General features: G+C 41.9%; 1 protein-coding gene across 2 annotated transcripts in view; it reads right to left on the bottom strand.

Moving 5' to 3' along the window:
- Positions 1 to 318: 318 nt before the first annotated feature.
- The window catches only part of PRPS1 (phosphoribosyl pyrophosphate synthetase 1), a 31,306-nt gene continuing 12,427 nt past the window's right edge, over positions 319 to 19,197 (bottom strand). The window contains exons 2-7 of one of the 2 annotated variants that reach the window (XM_008156317.3): positions 14,629 to 14,812; positions 11,752 to 11,850; positions 9,021 to 9,145; positions 5,331 to 5,504; positions 2,769 to 2,928; positions 319 to 1,412 (exon numbers count right to left, since the gene is read on the bottom strand). In XM_008156317.3, coding sequence (XP_008154539.1) covers positions 1,320 to 1,412; positions 2,769 to 2,928; positions 5,331 to 5,504; positions 9,021 to 9,145; positions 11,752 to 11,850; positions 14,629 to 14,812 — 835 coding nt within the window. In that variant the 3' untranslated portion in view covers positions 319 to 1,319. The remainder of the gene's footprint in view (positions 1,413 to 2,768; positions 2,929 to 5,330; positions 5,505 to 9,020; positions 9,146 to 11,751; positions 11,851 to 14,628; positions 14,813 to 19,197) is intronic. The other variant, XM_054722354.1, reaches the window with a different exon arrangement.

The following is a 19,197-nucleotide window of genomic DNA, read 5'->3' as shown; positions in this document are numbered from 1 at the left end:
TAAATTATAGAAGCTATTCTCTGTCAATTAAAAAAAAATACCTAATTCCCAGTAATAAGAACTAGAGATCCAGCAGGCATTAAACATTCTACAATTGAGGTATAATGCACAGAATTACTATAGATATATAGTTCTACGTAAACCCCAGACGTCTTAAGATCTTACAGCTGAATAAAGTTGCTGCCAATGTCTTCTTTTGGCTTAACAGTGCAGCTAATAGTTTGGAAACAAAGAATAAGAACTATCATTGGGCAGCAAGATACCTAAACTAAACCTGTGGCAGAGAGAGTAGTACAGATATGATATAGACCCACAATCACACACAGATACTTTATTAGTTTCCTCTACAAGAGTTAGTAACATCAATCTTTTAACAGAAACCTCAGGTCATTTGAGAGGCCAAACAGATCCAAGGAAATAAGATGAAAATTAAATACTTAATCAAAAGGCAGTACAAAACCACCTAGAACCTTCTACCACAGTGATAGTGGGCTAAGATTAAGCTACAGCAAAATAATCTCATGTAAATGTTAAAGAATACACAGCAAAAAGTGAGGTTTGCTTTCCAGAAGACTATGGTACACTGATCATTTGGGCCCAAGAAGTTATTTAACCAGGAAAAGGTCAAGATGGTTGAAGGTCAAACCAAATGGAAAAGGAACAGGTACAAAAGAGACTAAGCGACAGTTTCCTAGCAGAGGTTCAGGGATCAGGCTTTTTCCTCCCAAGAAGCATCTGCTGCACTGTGTGCTGCCTTCCCTCAGGCTCCTACCTGAGAGCTGCCTGCCTTACAGGGAATCAGCAACCAGAGCTGGATTCTGGGCTGCCTAGGGCTCTTGTTGTAATTTAGTATAGACCTTGGGGAACTTGTCACATGTTAAGGTGAGTAGGGAGTTAGTTTGGCTTTGTTCTTTTTATTTTGTTTATTTTTTTTTGGGGGGGGGGTTGGCTCTGTTGCTAGTAGTTCTGAACATAGGAATCCCAGAAGCATTCACATGAAAAGCAGTCTGAGCTTCCCCAAACACATTCAAACACCCCCACACAACACCCTTCAGTCTGAAATCTTGCAGAAGCTGAGTTATAGTTAAAGCTGCAAGGCCCACAAAATCAAAGAAGCCAGAATGAGACAATGCAGGTAGGAAATCTGAGTAGTCTCAATCTGTCTTTCCCTAATTTTGGAGAAAAGTTAATATACCTGGGATGGGATGTAGAAAGCTACTGGAGCAAGCTGGGGCTTCTGCTGAATTTTTCATCAAATGCCAAGGGAAAACAAGGGAAGGGGTTCACTTTATTTTTTAAAAGCCTCGGAAGTTATTCTATTATAAAGGGACATGGCTGAACAGGTAGGAAACAGATTCCCCATTGTGAGTTCTCCTGATGGCTTCTGCAAGAATCATGGAGATGTCGATCACCTAGAAAGACGTGCAAAACACCAAGTTAGTATCATACAGACAGAGATGACTGGCCAATTTGCAGACAATGATGAGCAGTCTAATGAGAGTCCTTCACTGTGCTGTTTCACCTCATGAGCCTGCACCCAGCTATTCTTCATAACATTTTTTAAAATCCTCACCTGAGGACATGCTTAATAGAGAGGAAGGGAAGGAGGGGGAGGGAGAGGGAGAGAGAGAAGGCGAGGGCAAGAAACATCGATTGGTTGCCTTCCATATGTGTCCTAACTGGGGATTGAACCTGCCACCCAGGTATATGTCCTGGACAGGAATTGAACCTACAACCTTTCCATGCATGGGACGATGTTCAACCAACTGAGCCCCTCTGGGCAGGTGATAACATTTTTAATATAACCACATAGTATAGAGTTAAAATGTTAACAGAGGAAAATTTCTGACTCAGACTCACCAAGATGGTGGTAGGTTGACATTTAAAATTTTTTAAGAATGAATATTTAAGCTGAAAAAAAAAACCCTTTAAGAATAACATCAACGCTCCAATTCTACATATTTCAGAAAGCTAATGGATTACTATATATATTTTTAATTAAACAAAGGCCTTCTCTTAGTACAGCAACGTTCAAACTTGAATGCCTAATAATTACTTGGGGAATTACTTTAAAGTAGTGGTCCCAGGACTTCTGGTTTTGTAGATCTGGGATGGAGCAAAGTAATCTACATATTAAGAACCCTAGGTAATTAATTTGGTTCTAGAGCAACTTTGAGAAACACTGGAGTTCTAAGGAATATGCCATCAGTTTGAAGGATTCACATTATGTCTGCAAGGGCCAATAGTTAAGAGTGACACACACACACATACTATAAAACTTGAGTATCATGATCACTGGAAGAGCCTGTTAAAACATAGACTTCTAGCCCTAACCGGTTTGGCTCAGTGGATAGAGCATTGGCCTGTGGACTGAAGGGTCCCAGGTTCGATTCCGGTCAAGGGCACGTACCTTGGTTGCGAGCAGATCCCCAGTAGGGAGTGTGCAGGAGGCAGCTGATCGATGTTTCTCTCTCATTGATGTTTCTAACTCTCTATCCCTCTCCCTTCCTCTCTGTAAAAAATCAATAAAATATATTTAAAAACAAACAAACAACAACAAAAATGTAGACTTCTAGGCTCCATCCTCCAGAGATTCTGAGTCCAGCAATCTGAGTTTTTAAGCATGTGATGTTTTACTTTAGGAACACAGTTCCTGATGATAGACTAAGCCCTTAAGAGGAAAGGAGAAACTCTTCTGGTAATTCAACACATATAACCACCTCCTGAATACTTAGTGGAGTTTTGTTTTACAAGAATCTCATCCTCACCTGTATTTTGGAGCAATGCTTCATCTTATCCTCCTGAGGTATGGTATTGGTGACCACTACTGCTTCAAAGCATGCATTGTTAATGCGAGAAATGGCAGGGCCAGAAAAGATTCCGTGAGTCAAGATAGCATAAACTCTGGTGGCTCCAGCTGAAAGAAGTCTACAGGAAAAAGCAGAGTTCATTTTGATTAATCTTACCTGTCACTATAGAACAGGGGTGGGGAACGTCTGGCCTGCAAGCCAAATAACGCCCTGGAAATCATATGGTCTGGCCCTGCCAAGGCATGAAGGGTGAGTTAATTAAATGTTTTATCAAATATAGCAGGCTAATTTTTAAGTTGATAATTTTGTATGGCCTATGAATGAAGTTATAAATATCCAAATGGCCCTTGGCAGAAAAAAAGGTTCCCCACTCCTGTTGTAAAACCCGATTAAGAAGAAGTGTATTATTGGTCAGCTTGGGTACCATACCACAGACTGGGTGGCTTAAACAGAATTTTATTTCTCACAGTTCTGGGGGCTGCAAAGTCTACAATCAAGTTGGTAGCAAGACAGGTTTCATTCTGAGGCTGCCTCTCCTTTTTTTTCCCCCTTCCTTCTGAATCTTGTTCTTTTAGCTTATTAGTGGCTGCCATCGCGCTGTGTGTTCACATGACCTCTTTGACCTCCACATGCATGGGGAGAAGGGGGGGAGCAAGCTCTCTATTCTCTTAAGGACATTAATCCCATCATAAAGACCCTACCCTCATGACTTCATTCAAACCTAAGTACCTCCCCAAAGGTCTCACCCTGGGGGTTAGGGTTTCAATGCATCAGATTTTAGGAAGCTACCACTCAGTCCATATAAAGGAGAGAGAACCGGCCCTGCCCAGTGTTGCTCAGTTGGTTGGAGTGTCATTCCATAGACCAAAAGGTGGCAGTTTTAATTACCAGTCAGAGCACATACTTAGGTTGTGGGTTCAATCCCTGGTCTAGGCGCATGCAGGAGGCAACAAATGGATCTCTCTCTCTCTCTCTCTCTCTCTCTCTCTCTCTCCTTCCCTCCCTCCTTCCTTCCTTCCCTTTCTCCATCCCTCCCTCCCTCTTTCCCTTCCTTCCTCCTTTCCTCTCTCTAAATATCAATTTTTTTAAAAGGAAAGAGAACCAGACTAAGAACTTACTTCAACAGATCTGGATTCTTATAAAAGAACTGTGGTAGACTGCTTCACTTAACAAAAGCCATCACTTCTTCTTGCTGGACACACAGCTGGACCACATTTCCCAGCCTCGCTTGCATAGTTAGGTGTGACCATGTGACTTAACTCTGGCTATCAAAATGTGGATAGCTACAATATACACTACTTCTTGCCGGAGCTTATAAAAATCTTCCATGGGCCCTGGCCAGTGTGGCTCAGTTGGTTGAGCACTGTTCCTTACACGAAAAAGATCACTGGTTTGATTTCCCAGTCAGGGCATATGCCCAGGTTTTGGGTTCAGTCCCTGATCAGGGTAAGTATGGGGAGGCAACTGATCGATGTTTCTCTCTCTCTCCCCGCTCTACCTTCCTCCCTCTCTTAAAAAAAAATTAATTGGGTAATCGATCTCCCATGCTCTTTTCCCTTTCTGGCTGGCCAAAATGAAAATGTCTTTCAAAGTAATCTTGGAAAGCACATGTTAAAGATGCAGTGCCACATGACTGAAAGAGGAATAGTCACATTGGAATACACCATGAATGAGAAAGAAACTTTATCTTGTTAAGCCACCGACATTTCAGGGAGTTGATCTATTATAGCAATTAGCATTACCTTACTAATACAAAGAGACATAAGCAAGTTTATGAATGTACACTCCAGGATCCAAATCAGAACTCACTGAGCACACAAATATTTTTTAGCACCCATTATATGCCAGGCCCTGTGCAAGGCACACTCAGAGGTGGTTAAAAAAAAAAAGTTATGAGAGACAATGCTATCCATAGTGGCTTGGACTGTAAATAAACATTGGGGAGCCACTTAAGGTTTCAAAGCTGAGAAGTGATGAGATCTAGCCTTAGCTTTAGAAAGATTAGCAAGTGGGAAGGCATTGTGAAAGATTGTCTGGGAAGGTAATAGACTGGTGACTGGTAGCAGAGAGAACAGAGGTAAGGCGATTTAGAACAGGCAAGAGATGAGACGTAATATTGAATAAAGGTAGTAACAGCTAAAATGGACAATCAAGAGGTAAGACTAAAAAAAAAGAGGTAAGACCAGGGTTTCTGGTTTAGGTAAAGTATAAATATGTCTACTCCGGCCTGTGGATTTCTACCTTAACTCGCTATATACACTTAAAATGGTTAAAAATGGTAAGTTTTTATTATATACAATTTAGCACAATAACAAGAGAAAAAAACTAAGGAAAACGGGGGGGAAAAGGAATAGTCATCAATTTATACATATTGAAATTCAAGCCTAGGGTGATGAAAAACTCCCAAAGCTAGTTATCATCCCTCCATTCAGTTCCAAAAAAAAAATCAGCAGGCTTAAGGCATTCAGAGAGCAGTCAGCTTTTGACTTCTAACCTCAGGCCCCACCACTTGGCACTTACTTGTCAGCTGCATGGCAGATTGTGCCACAAGTGTCAGCCATGTCATCCACTAGAATGGCCACCCGGTCCTTCACGTCTCCTACCAGCACCATGCGGTCCACTTCATTGGCCTTCTTCCGTTCTTTATGAATCAAGGCAAAGTCAACATTCAACCGGTCTGCAATGGAGGTAACTCTGCAAAACAGGGTATCTACAGTAAAAACCTGGGTGTGTGTGGCTTGTAAGACCAAAAGAAATGGACTATCCCTGGCCAGGCAACTCAGATGGTTAGAGCATCGTCCCAGTATGTTAATGTTGTGGGTTCAATTCCCAGTCAGGGCACATACAAGAATCAAGCAATGAATGCACAAATAAGTGGAACAACAAATCCATGTTTTTCTTTCTCTCTAAATTCAATAAACAAAAAAATTAAAAATTCAATAGCCTGGCCAGTGTGGCTCAGTGGGTGAGCACTGACCTATGAACTAGGAGGTCACTGTTTGATTCCTGGTCAGAGCACATGCCCGGATTGCGGGCTTGATCCCCAGTAGGGGCCGTATAAGAGGCAGCCGGTCAATGATTCTCATCACTGATATTTCTATCTCTTTCTCTCCCTTCCTCTCTGAAATCAATAAAAATGTATTTTAAAATTTTTTAAATTAATAAGTGGACTAAAGAATGGGCTTGTTTTCTGGGGGAGAATACTCCTTGAAACCAAACAGTTCCCAGGGCTAGAAGAAAGCAACTAATTTATTAACATCACAAAATGGGTTTTATAAACTAATGCCTCCATAACCTGAGAATAGTTTATAAATGTATCAGTCAAACTTAAGTAATTCATTCTGAGTTACAGTAGTGGATAGACAATGTCCTCAAAGTTCCAAGAAGTAGTATAATGTTAAGGGACATTCATTTGGTGGATTGCCAGGAATGGAGACTGTCCCAGTTTGACATGTCGATGTGGTGAGAAGTGAACCTGAACCTGGCTGGAGAGTAGCAGTACTCAGCCTGTTCCAGTGCCCACCCCCTCATCACATTCCCCTCAGTCATCCACAGATTTTCATTGTCAACTATACCTGGATATCAAGCCTGGGAGCTCTTTAATGACTGCTAGAAAGAAAGTCATATATTAATTAACCAGGCAAACTGGACATCTCAATGTATAGCCAAAGTATCTCCAAATCAAAATCGATCAGATGCTCAAACCTCAGAGGGAAGGTAGGGGAGTGTGGGGGTAAGGGGGAGAGATCAACCAAAGGACTTGTATGCATGCATATAAGCCTAACCAATGGACACAGACAACAGGGGGGTGAGGGCATGAGTGGTGGGGGAAGGCAATGGGGGGATAAGGACACATATGTAATACCTTAGTCAATAAAGAAAAGAAAAATAAGATTCTTTTTTTAAAAATTACAAGATAATATGCCCTAGCCAGTTTGGCTCAGTGGATAGAGTGTCGGCCTTTGATTCCAGTCAAGGGCACATGCTCAGGTTACGGGCTCAATCCCTAGTGGGAGGCCTGCAGGAGGTAGCCAATCAATGATTCTCTCTCATCACTGATGTTTATATCTCTCTCCCTTCCTCTCTGAAATCAATAAATATATACTAAAAAAATAAAATAAAAATTACAAGATAATATAAAACAGACTAAAAAGTGGGATGGAAGACAAATTTGATGACAAAATACTATATCATTCACTCAAACAGAAATCCATTCAGTGTAAATGACAGTGTACTGCCCCAGTGGCATGTAATCCATGCTCCACTGTGCCATCCTTTTATCATGTGTGATGAGGCCTGTGCTTTTTTTTTTTTAAATATACTAGTCCAACCAGATCATTACGTTTTATTTCCCTGGTGATGATAGTCACATATCTGAGTCTGTGCTAGATATGGAAGAACCTGTAACCATATAATAGAGAACACACAAGGTTTGAACCACAAGCTAGGCAACACTTGTACCCTGACCTAAATGAACCACACCCTGTGTTCATTTTACTACTACTTCATGGGCACATAACTTCAAGACTAACCAATCCGGCCCAGTTGGTATGGCTCAGTGGTTGAGCGTTGACCTATGAGCCAGGAAGTCATGGTTCGATTCACAGTTAGGGCACATGCCCAGGTTGCAGGCTCAATTCCCAGTGTGGAATGTGCAAGAGGCAGCTGATCAATGGTTCTCTCTTATCATTGATGTTTCTATCTCTCCCTCTCCCTTCCTCTCTGAAATCAATAAAAATATTTTTTTAAAAAACGACTAACCAATCTGCTTGGAATGATTACTTATCCAAGGCAAATGCATGATCAATTAGTTCAAGTATCCCAAATTGTTCATACAAAAGTCAACAAAGCATAAAGCATAAAGGGCTAGAAAAGTCACTCTCTATGCCCTTGAGGGGAGAACTATGAACAAGTCATAAATACACAAGGATCTCTCCCTACTACAAAAATCTAGCCAACACAGAAGTGATAGAGACTCACTTTGAATATAATCCATCACTGTAAGAAAATTATAGCCCGGACAGTGTGGCCCAGTGGTTGAGCATTGACCTATGAATCAGGAGGTCACAGTTAGATTACCGGTCAAGGCACATGCCTGGGTTGTGAGCTTGATCTCCAGTGGGGGGCATGGAGGAGGCAGCCAATTGATGATTCTCTTTCATCATTGATGTCTTTCTCTCTCCCTCTCTGATATCAATAAAAACATATTTTTAAAAAAGTTATTCTTAAAAAAAAGAAAGAAAATTATAACCACTCCAAACCATGTAGCAACAAGTCATCTATTAAAGGTAGTTTTTCTATAACCCACTTTGGAAAGAAATTCCTGCTTGATTATTTATTTCAAATGGGACTATTTTCTAAGTCCCATGGCAAGATGTGAAAATAATGCACAAGTATGACAACTACTATTAGGGGGATGTTTTTTAGGTTCTGTCTCTAGTATTACAGATGATAACTGACAATTACATAAGCCTGACAAAGCCATACATCTGGCTGAATAACAGAACTTAAGTTCTCAGCTTATCAGTGCTGTTGAAGTTATTGAAAGAAGAGCTTGCAAAGAAACAGTCACTGAAGATTTGTATGGCTCTTAGAGAGATCTGAATTAGCTTTTCCTAATCATCTGTGTTTTGTAGCTCTTCATTCTATTTCCACAACAAGAAAAGCATGTGTCACACTTTTGAATGCATTACTAATGAGTGACCCACTAAGGAAATCAAAAGCTCTTAGTCAGCACCATGTGAGCTGTAAAGCTCTGCAACTGGCAATTCCTGGCAGTTTGTTTAAAATGTTAAGGTCTTTGGTTTACACAAAATTACCACACTTTATTTTCCTTCCTGCTTAATACTTTAATCCAAAGGATAAAAATGGTCTCACCAACAACAGCATTTAGAAGTACATAAAAGCTTCCTAGTCCATTATTATCATGTGGTTTAACAGCAGGTGCCACTCATTAGAAAACCAAATTTTCTCCCCTTTCGGATAGGCATCTAGCAGTATTGCTAGCCCTGACTGCAAAGTTATTAATGGGTAACAGGGCCACAATACCAGATTTAGAGCCCCTCTATGCTGCCTTATCTTTCACATAGTGACTCAGGCCAGGAAGAGGAATAAAACTATACCCAGCTATCAGTACATACATTCTGAAGTACTTAAAAACTGCCACTTGGATAGAAAAACATCACTTTCTGACATGAATTTTGACCATACCTCTTAGCTCCCCCCGCATCGGGTGAGACAATAGTGCAGTTCCTCCACTCAGATATATTCTCCCTTATCCACTTCAGGACAGCTGGTTCTGCATACAAATTGTCCACAGGGATATCAAAAAAGCCCTGTAGGAAGGAAATGGGTTAGTTTTGCTTCATTTTCCTTCTCTTCCATTTATGTATTTATTTTATTTGAATAAATTTGGCATGTAACATTGTGTGAATCTAAGGTGCACCCTTCTCTTTTATTTATAAACGACTAACAGAGAATAGTGACTTGCCCAAAGAACACCTTACTGCAACATTCAGACTAATTAGAAGGTATGCCCAATGTGGAAGACTGTGAAAACAGCCCCTTCGAATCCAGGCTGTGCAAGAGAACACAGCCATAATGGGCAAAGTCAACCCTCAGCTAACCCACAACTGACCATAGGCAGGAATGAGCTGTTGAGAAAAATGGCCAAGTTCAGCTGGGACCACAACTATCCAGCCAATGTGCATACTCATGAGATGATAAAAATTTATACTGCTTTATGCTAAGGAGCAAGAGCTAACTGGTAAACCATTTAGAGATGCTATCCTATATAATAAAAGCATAATATGCAAACCGAGTGAACAGTGGAATGACCTGTTGCTATGATGCACACTGACCACCAGGGGGAAGACACTCAATGCAATAGCTGCCCCCTGGTGGTCAGTGCACTCCCACAGAGGTACCACCACTCAGCCAGAAGCCAGACTCACGGCTGGCGAGTGCAGCAGCAGTGGTGAGAGCCTCTCCCACCTCCGCTGCAGGCAGGCGGTAAGGAGCAAGGGGTCCAGGACTGCGAGAGCCCCGGACTGCAAGAGGGATATCTGACTGTAGGCGGACATTCCCCGAGGGCTCCCAGACTGGGAGAGGGTGCAGGCTGGGCTGAGGGAACCCCCCATCAGTGCACAAATCTTGTGCACCGGGCCTCTAGTAGTATATAAACTTAGTGGAAGATATTTATAATAAACTAGAGGCCCGGTGACTAGAGGCCCGGTGCATGGATTAGTGCACTGGTGGGGTCCCTTGGCCTGGCCTGCACCCTCTTGCAATCCAGGACCCCTCAGGGGATGTCGGACTGTCAGTTTTGGCCCGATCCCCACAGGCCAGGTCGAGGGACCCCACCGGTGCATGAATCTGTGCACCGGGCCAGTTTCAGCCTGATCCCCACAGGCCAGGCTGAGGGACCCAACTGGTGCACGAATCCATGCACCGGGCCGGTTTCGGCCCAATCCCCACAGGCCAGGCCGAGGGACCCCACTGGTGTATGGGCCTCTAGTATGCATATAAGATCTTTGGTTAATCTCTTCCCACCCTCTCCCCTCCCCTCTGATATTCATCAGTCTGTTCCACGTTTACATGCCTGTGCGTTGAGTGTCTGCCCCTGGTGGTCATTGCACATCATAGCTACTGGTCGAAGGGTTGGATGGACGCTTAGGCTTTTATATATATAGATGGTCACAGAGAGTAACTAGAAGCCAGATTGTGTTCTAATATTAGTTGCTACAGATTACCTGTGTTTCTCAACTAATTTGTCCCTCTTCTATAAAATGGGTATAATCACCTGTCCTATGTAGCTCACTGGATTGCCATAATAAGCCTCTAATGACAATGATTTGAAAGTCTCTTTAAAAAGTATATAAAGTATAGACATAAGGTAGTATTCTGCTCCTCTTATTCTGGATTTATGCTAGAAAGTAGGTTCCAATATTTGTGGCTCTAAATGTATTCAAAAAATTTCAATGTTTTTTATTGATTTTAGAGAGAGAGGAAGGGAGAAATATCAATAAGAGAGAGAAACATCAATTGGCTGCCTCCTACACACCTCCGGAATCGAGCCCACAACCTGGGCATATGCTCTGATTGGGAATCAAACCAGTGTCCTTTTGGTGAAAGGGATGATGCTCAACTAACCGAGCCACACCGGCCAGGGCTCTGTGGCTCTAAATTTAATGATGAAGCCCTTACCAGGTGGCTCAGTTGGTTAGAACATTGTCCCAATACACCAAGGTTGTGGGTTCAATCCCCAGTCAGGGCACATACAAGAATTGACCAATAAATGCAAAAATAAGTAGAACAACAAATCGGCCAGGGCTCTGTGGCTCTAAATTTAATGATGAAGCCCTGACCAGGTGACTCAGTTCGTTAGAACATTGTCCCAATACACCAAGGTTGTGGGTTCAATCCCCAGTCAGGGCACATACAAGAATCAACCAATAAATGCAAAAATAAGTAGAACAACAAATCGATGTTTCTCTCTCTCTAAAATCAATAAATAAAAAATAAATTTAATGATGACAGTAACAACTTCCATTTACTTGGTTCCTGTCAGGAACCAGGCATTATCTTATGAATTTATTTAATACGTTACTTAATACTCACAATAACAAAGCAGTGTATATTTAGATAAATTAAATAACCTGACCAATGTTACAAAGCTCATAGGTGTTAGAGCCAGTATTTCCATCTAGGTCTGATCCCTAAGCCTACACTCTTCTGAGAATACATGACTGCCTCCCTTTTCAACCACCCCAAATGACTAAATCCATGAACTAAGGTCAATGTGAGAATGCTTAATATGTTGTCAATGTCTAGCTTACTTGAGCTGTACTTGGGCAGCATTATGCTTTGCTGCAGTCTTCAGTATTATCAGTCCTCTTCTCCCCTTCTAACCTCTAAGGTAATATTTAGCTTCCTTTGATACCTGAATTTGAGAAGCATGAAGGTCCATGGTAATAATATGATCTGCACCTGCTACGGAGAGCATATTTGCAACAAGCTTGGCTGAGATCGGAGCCCGGCTCTAAATGGAGGGGACAAAAGAAAAAATAAGAGCCAATTTGAGAAACAATTCATTTGCCCAAGAAGCATGTATTTATTGTGTACCTACTATGTTTAAAGCACTGTGCTACCAGGAAATTCAAAGAAAGTGACATGGTTACTGACTTTTGAGTACACCACAATCTAGAACAATTAAATGGAACATCACTTTGCTAACTCAGGATACATATTAAATGAAAGAAAATAGTTTCCTACCTTTCATTTTCTTAACTTAATGTACAGATTTTCAGCCTTTCCAATGCTCAATTTAAATTAGACAATCTTTTTCAAAATATTTTTATTAAAATCACTTACACATACATACTCAAACCTGTATAACATCCAATATATAATTCTATACTTTATTTTGTAAATTATACCATTCCCTTACTGATCTGAAGGTCAATCTTCTAGCAATCTCAAACCCTTAAATAATAGGCAAACACACCTGCTGCACTATAAAATGATCAAGACCATGCCCTTTACTCTGTACTCTGCAGGAGTACTATACTTTATTGGAATAAAAACACCTGGAATTTTTTTTTCCAGTTTCTCTGCCATTTTTTAAAAATTTATTTTTATTGTTAAGAGTATGACAGATATCCCCATTACCTCCCATGTGTCCCCCTCTGCCCAGTTCCCATCCCATGGCAAGTCTTCACCACACTATTGTCTGTGTCCATGGGCTATGCATGTGTGCATATAAGTTCTTTGGTTAATCTCTCCCCTTTCCCCCCATTCCCTCTGAGGTCTGTCAGTGTGTTCCATGCTTTCATGTCTCTGGACCTATTTGTTCATCAGTTTATTTTGTTCATTAGATTCCTCATATAAGTGAGATGATGTGATATTTGTCTCTCTCTGATTGGCTTATTTCACTTAGTATAATAATCTCCAGGTGCATCCATGCTGTTTCAAAAGGTAACAGATCCTTCTTTTTTACAGATGCATATGTACCAGGTTTTTTTTTTTTACCCACTTATCTACTGATGGGCACCTGGGCTGTTTCCAGATCTTAGCTATTGTAAGTAATGCTGCTATGGATATAGGGGTGCATATATGGCCTTCTCCAATGCGCTGTATATAAATTTTGGGCATTGATTACAATAAACAAAATCGACCTGCAAAGTTTTATGAATATACCTTGTCCTTTAATATACCAGATAAATAAGGCTAGGTGTGTGTGTGTGTGTGTGTGTGTGTGTGTGTGTGTGTGTGTTAAATGAGACCAAGTATTCATGTAATAGACTTCAAGTTTTATGAAAAGGTCACAACTATAACCTTACGAGGGTCCCAGAGGATCTACAATAGTTTAAAAAATATTCTACTCCAGCTGGTGCTCAGTCTTACTGATATAATTAAATAACAGCAGTGAGCTAACTGAAAGTCACAAATGATGACTAGAACAAAATATACAGTCTACAAATGTGTTGCTTTATACAAACCAATCACATATCAATTGTTTTAAAGATCAGGTAATGCCTAAGAGAATGTGATTTGAAAAATCCCCTCTAAATAGGGATATAATGATCAACATAATTTGATGAACAAGAATAGATCCAGAGACAAATGCAGGGAGGGGGGGTGAGAGAGCAACCAAAGGACTTGTATGCATGCTATTAGCATAACCAATGGACACAGACACTGGGGCGGTGGGGGCTTGCCCAGGGTGGGAATGGCTGTGGGGGTGGGGGGTCAAGTGGGGAAAAAGGAGACATACGTAAAACTTTAGAGAATAAAAAAATACCCTCTAAATATATATCTGATGGGCAACCCACTTTGGGCCCCCTCCCTGATGCTCCCTGCTGCAGAGAGTCCATCTATTTCTCAATAAACTTTGTTTCTGCTTAAAAAAATTAAAAATAAATAAAAAGATATATATCTGATGATTAAGGAATATTTTTGTGACTTTGGGCAAGTGCTCATGATTTCCCTGTTTAAAAACATGTTTTTTTTAAAATTTAAAGTCTTTATTGTTTAAAATCTTACATAAGTCTCCTTTTATAAACATCCTATAAAATAAAGAGGTAATATGCAAATTGACCATCACTCCAACACACAAGATGGCTGCCCCATGTGGCCAAAGATAGCTGCCCCCATGTGGACACAGGATGACAAGCAGGGGAGGGCAGGTGTAGGGGGGGAATAGGCCTGCAGGGGAGGGCAGTTGGAGGCAATCAGGCCTGCAGGGGAGGGCAGTTAGGGGTGACCGGGCTGGCAGGGGAGGGCAGTTGGGGGCGACCAGGCCTGCAAGGGAGGGCAGTTGGGGGCAACCAGGCCTGCAGGGGAGGACAGTTGGGGGGGACCCAGGCCTGCAGGGTAGGGCAGTTGGAGGTGACCAGGCCTGCAGGGGAGGACAGATGGGGGGAACCAGGCCGGCAGGGGAGGGCAGTTTGGGGTGACCAGGCCTGCAGGGGAGGGCAGTTAGGGGTGACCAGGCCAGCAGGGGAGGGAAGTTAGGGGAAATTGGGCTGGCAGGGGAGGGAAGTTAGGGGGTGATCAGGCTGGCAGGCAGAAGTGGTTAGGGGCAATCAGGCAGGTAGGTGAGTGTTTGGAAGCCAGCAGTCCTGGATTATGAGAGGGATGTCCAACTGCCCGTTTAGGTCCGATCCCACCAGACATCTCTCGAGGGGTCCCAGATTGGAGAGGGTGAGCTGAGGGACATACACACACACCCCTTGAGCATGAATTTTGTGCACCGGGCCTCTAGTTTTTTTAATAAAGGAGATTCTGGGTTTGATTCCGGTCAAGGGCATGCTCCTACCTTATCCTTCTTATCCTGCCGGGCATAAGGGAAGCATGGTATGACTGCAGTAACCCGGCTGGCTGAAGCAATCTTACAGGCATTAATCATGATCAAAAGCTCCATTAGATTGTCATTAATTTCACCACAGCCACTCTGAACGATGTAGACATCCTCTCCACGGACACTTTCACCAATTTCAACACTACAAACAGGAAAGGACAACAAAAACAATAGATTTTAAAGTACTATACTTCTACAGACAGTAAGGTCTAAAAACCATAGCTTTTTACCAGTATGCTATGAATGGTTTACAACTGCATGTGAACAGTTATTGCCTTGGACTTCTGGAGGGTCCTTGTTGCAGAAGCAGTTTACTGCCTCAGTTTACTCCAGTGCACTATACAAATATTACCTATTTTTTATATGGGAAATGGCATGGAAAAATATTGGTTAAAGTACTCACAAGTAATTGAACCATAATTTCAGTAGGCAGCCTATATCTCATTTCAGGTACAAGACGTGAATGCAAATTTGATACACTACTGGCATCTGTGACTATCACAATCCATATATAACAAAAGTAGAAAGGTCATATAAGGAATGAATTACTTCTGTTCTATAAAGATGCCTTCTATAAAAGACAGTATCACATCTACCATATTGGCCAGTTCACTCAACAAATATTAAATATTCCATTGTCAGTCACTGTGCTAGGTGCCAGGAACACATTGAGAAGAAAACACATTTGGTCTTTACCCTCATTCTATGCTAACTATACTCTGGTCCAATTAGTAAGTCTTGTTTTAAAATTTTCCACAGGAAACACTGGCCGCTGTGGCTCAGTTGGTTGGGCAGCATCCTGTGTACTGAAAGGTTGCTGGTTCGATTCCTGGTCACGGCACATGCCCAGGTTTCAGGCTCGATCCCCAGTTGGGGGCGTGCAGGAGGCAGCCAATCGTTGTTCCTCTTTCTCTCTCTCTCCCTCTCTAAAATCAATAAAACATATTTTTAAAATGACAATTCCACAGGAAGTTACTATAATTGTGGGGTTATCATTTACCATAAAATGAAAATTTTAATGTCTACTAGTATACTTGGATTATTAACAAATAATAACTTAGAATTAAAAAATAAGCTCAGGTCAGCCTGTGGAATGAAGGATTTTGGGTTCGATTCCGGTCAAGGGCATGCACCTCAGTTGCAAGCTCAATCCCTGGCCCTGGTCAGAGCACATGCGGGAGGCAACCAATCAATGTGTTTCTCTCACATCAGTGTTTCTCTATCTGTCTCTCGCTCCGTCCCTTCCACTCTCTCTAAAAATCAATGGAAAAATATCCTCGGGTGAAGATTAACAAAAACAAACAAAACAAACAAACAAAAAATAAGTTCAGTAATAACAACAACTCAAAACACCATTTCCCATATTTATTCTTTGGTTGGGGGCGTTTGTGGGTGCACATTTGTATACGTGTGTGTAGTATGTGTAAACAAGCATAAATCAGAATGGTTGGTAACATCAAGAGAAAAACTTCAATAGGCGAATTCCATTGCCAGAAGGAACTAATACAGGTGTAATTATTATTTAATATTTACTTATTTCCAATCCAAATAACAATGAAAAGAAGCCCACTTTTAAAAAGAATGGGCTTAATCTATATAGTAAAGCCAGAAAAATAAAAGCAAATGGTAAAAAATCAAACCAGAAAGAAATTAGAACAGGGATGTTGAAATTCCTGGAAATAAACCCTCTTTAAGCACTAAATTAAATAATTATTTTAGTCTCCTCCCATGACCACAACAAAATTACAACTAAACTACAAAACAATGATCATTGAGAACCTCCTGAAGTCTAGCTAAATAGAAGTCTTATAACTAAGGATATACAAAAGAAGCTACAAGATTGATAGAAGAGGTGAAGACAAGACACTGAATGGACTGGAGGAGCAGGAGGGCAGAGTCCCAGCCCCACACAAGCCTCCCCAGCATAGGAAGAGAAGTTCTGGGAAGAAAAGTCCCACAATTTCTGGTTGTGAAAACCAGCAGGGATTGTGGCTGAGAAGATTTATCCACGTGAGACTGAGGGCTGCTGGAGTCCCAGGGGGTCCTCTTACAGGGCCTGCACATTAATTTACTTGCTGATGGACTCCGAGCTCCAGCACTGGGGCAGCAGCTAGAAAAGCACCAGGGACTAACAGGAACTATCTAGCTTCAAGAAGAAGGCTTGGAAGGGAAGCTTTCTCCTGGACAGAAGTGCTGTAAGAAGCCATTGTCCCTTCCCTGAGCCTTCCCCCATCCAGCCTGCATGCAGGCATAGGCAGGTGCCAAGTATGAGTCTCCATCAACCAGCTAACAAGGTTGGCTCTGCCCTGGTGATCTCCTGAGATTCTGTCCCACACAATTTGCAGGCCCACCCAAGCCACTTCCAAGGGCTTTTCAGCAATGACACACCCAAAGGGTAAACTTAGCAGACACAAGAATGCCCCACTAACGTGAGTCCTGTTCCATAGGGTCAGCCACCAAACAGCACCTACACTATAATTATGGCCATTCCTCACAGCCAATCACCTGATGGTCAATCCCTCCCATTGACTTGCCAAAAGCAATCAAGGCTCAAGTACAATAGGAAGGTACACACAACCCACACAAGGGACACACCTGGAACACCCACTGGGCCTCACAGGACATCCTATATAATAAAAGTCTAATATGCAAATCGACTGAATGGCAGAACGACCGGTCGCTATGACATGCACTGACCACCAGGGGGCAGGCGCTCAATGCAGGAGCTGCCCCCAGCTCGCAGACCTCAGGCAAGCCAAGGCAGGTGCCAGAGAGAGGCAACCGGCAGCGGTGGTGGGGGGCGGGGACAGTAAGTAGGTAGCGCCTGGCCGGCCAAGGCAGGTGCCAGTGGGGGGCCCCCCTGATCAGCCCTGATCATCGGCCAGGCCTAGGGACCCTACCTGAGCATGAATTTTGTGCACCAGGCCTCTAGTCTACTATATTAGGCCAATCTACCAATACCAGAAGACATGGCACCTCTACCTAACACATAGAAACAAATACAGGGAGACAAAGAAACATGTCCCCAAATGAAAGAACAAAACAAAACTCCAGAAAAAGAACTAAACAAAATGGAGACAAGCAATCTACCAGATGCAGAGTCCAAAACACTGGTTATAAGGATGTGCAATGAACTTAGGGGAAGAATAGATGATCTCAGTGAGAATGTCAACAAACAGATAGGAAACATAAAAATGGAGATAGAGGCCCTGGTTGAGTAGCTCAGTTGGTTACAGCATCATCCCGATACTCAAAGGCTGTGGGTTCAATCCCCGGTCAGAGCACATACAAGAATCAATTAATGAATGCATAAATAAATGGAATAACAAATCCATCTCTCTCTCTCTCTCTCTCTCTCTCTCTCTCTCTCTCAAAATAAATAAATAATTAAAAATGGACATAGAAAACATTTAAAAAGTCAGAAATGAAGAATAACTGAAATTAAGAATATATTATTAGTGGGAATAAACAGTAGATTAGATGACGCGGAGGATCAAATCAGCAATTTGGAAGACCAGGTAGCAGAAAATACCCAATCAGAACAGAAAAAAAAAAAATCCCCCCAAATGAGGACAGTTTAAGGGGCCTCGGGACATCAAGCATACTAATATTCACATCGTAAGAGAAGAGCGGTGCAAGGAATTGAAAACCTATTTGAAGAAATAATGGAAAACTCCCCTAATCTGGCAAAGGACATATACAAGTGTAGAAAGTGCAGAGAACCAAACAAGATGAACCTAAAGAGTCCCACATACCAAGACACATCATAATTAAAATGACAAATGTTAAAGAATCTTTTTCTTATTTTTAGACAGAGAGGAAGTGGAAGAGAAAGAGAAACATCGATTTGTACTCTACTTATTTGTACATTCACTGTTAGCTTCTTGTATGTGCTTAAACTGGAGATTGAACCAGCAACCCTGGTATATTGGTAGCTCTAACGAACAGAGCTACCTGGCCAGGACCAAAGAGAGAATCTTTAAAGCAGCAAGAGAAAAGCAGTTAGTTACCAACAAGGGAACTGCCATAAGACTGTCAGCTGATTTGTCAACAGAAACTTTGCAGGTCAGAAGGGATTGGCACAAAATATTCAAAATGATGAAAAGCCAGGACCTACAACCAAGATTCCTCTACCCAGCAAAGTTAGAATCATTTAGATGGAAGGACAGATAAAGAATTTCCAGACAAGAAAAAGCTAAAGGAGATCAGCACCTAACCAGTATTATAAGAATTGTTAAAGGGATTTCTTTACGAGGAAGAATAAAATGATAAAAATATGAATAATAGCCCTGGCCAGATGCTCAGTGGTTAGAGCATCGGCCCTAGACCAAAGGGTTGTGAGTTCAATTCCTGGTCAAGGGCATGTACCTCTGTTGCAGGCTCAATCCCTGGCCCAAGTCGGGGTACAAATGGGAGGCAACCAATCGATGTGTCTCTCTCACATGGATGTTTCTCTCTCTCTCCCCGCCTCCCACCGCCCCTCCACTCTAAAAAAAAATCAATGGAAAAAATACCCTTGGGTGAGGA

The sequence above is a fragment of the Eptesicus fuscus genome, chromosome 1 (genome assembly GCF_027574615.1).
Source record: "Eptesicus fuscus isolate TK198812 chromosome 1, DD_ASM_mEF_20220401, whole genome shotgun sequence".
NCBI classification, from domain to species: Eukaryota; Metazoa; Chordata; class Mammalia; order Chiroptera; family Vespertilionidae; genus Eptesicus; species Eptesicus fuscus.
The sequence above is the reverse complement of the archived record's forward strand: the minus strand, read 5'-3'. Positions and strand labels throughout refer to the sequence as shown.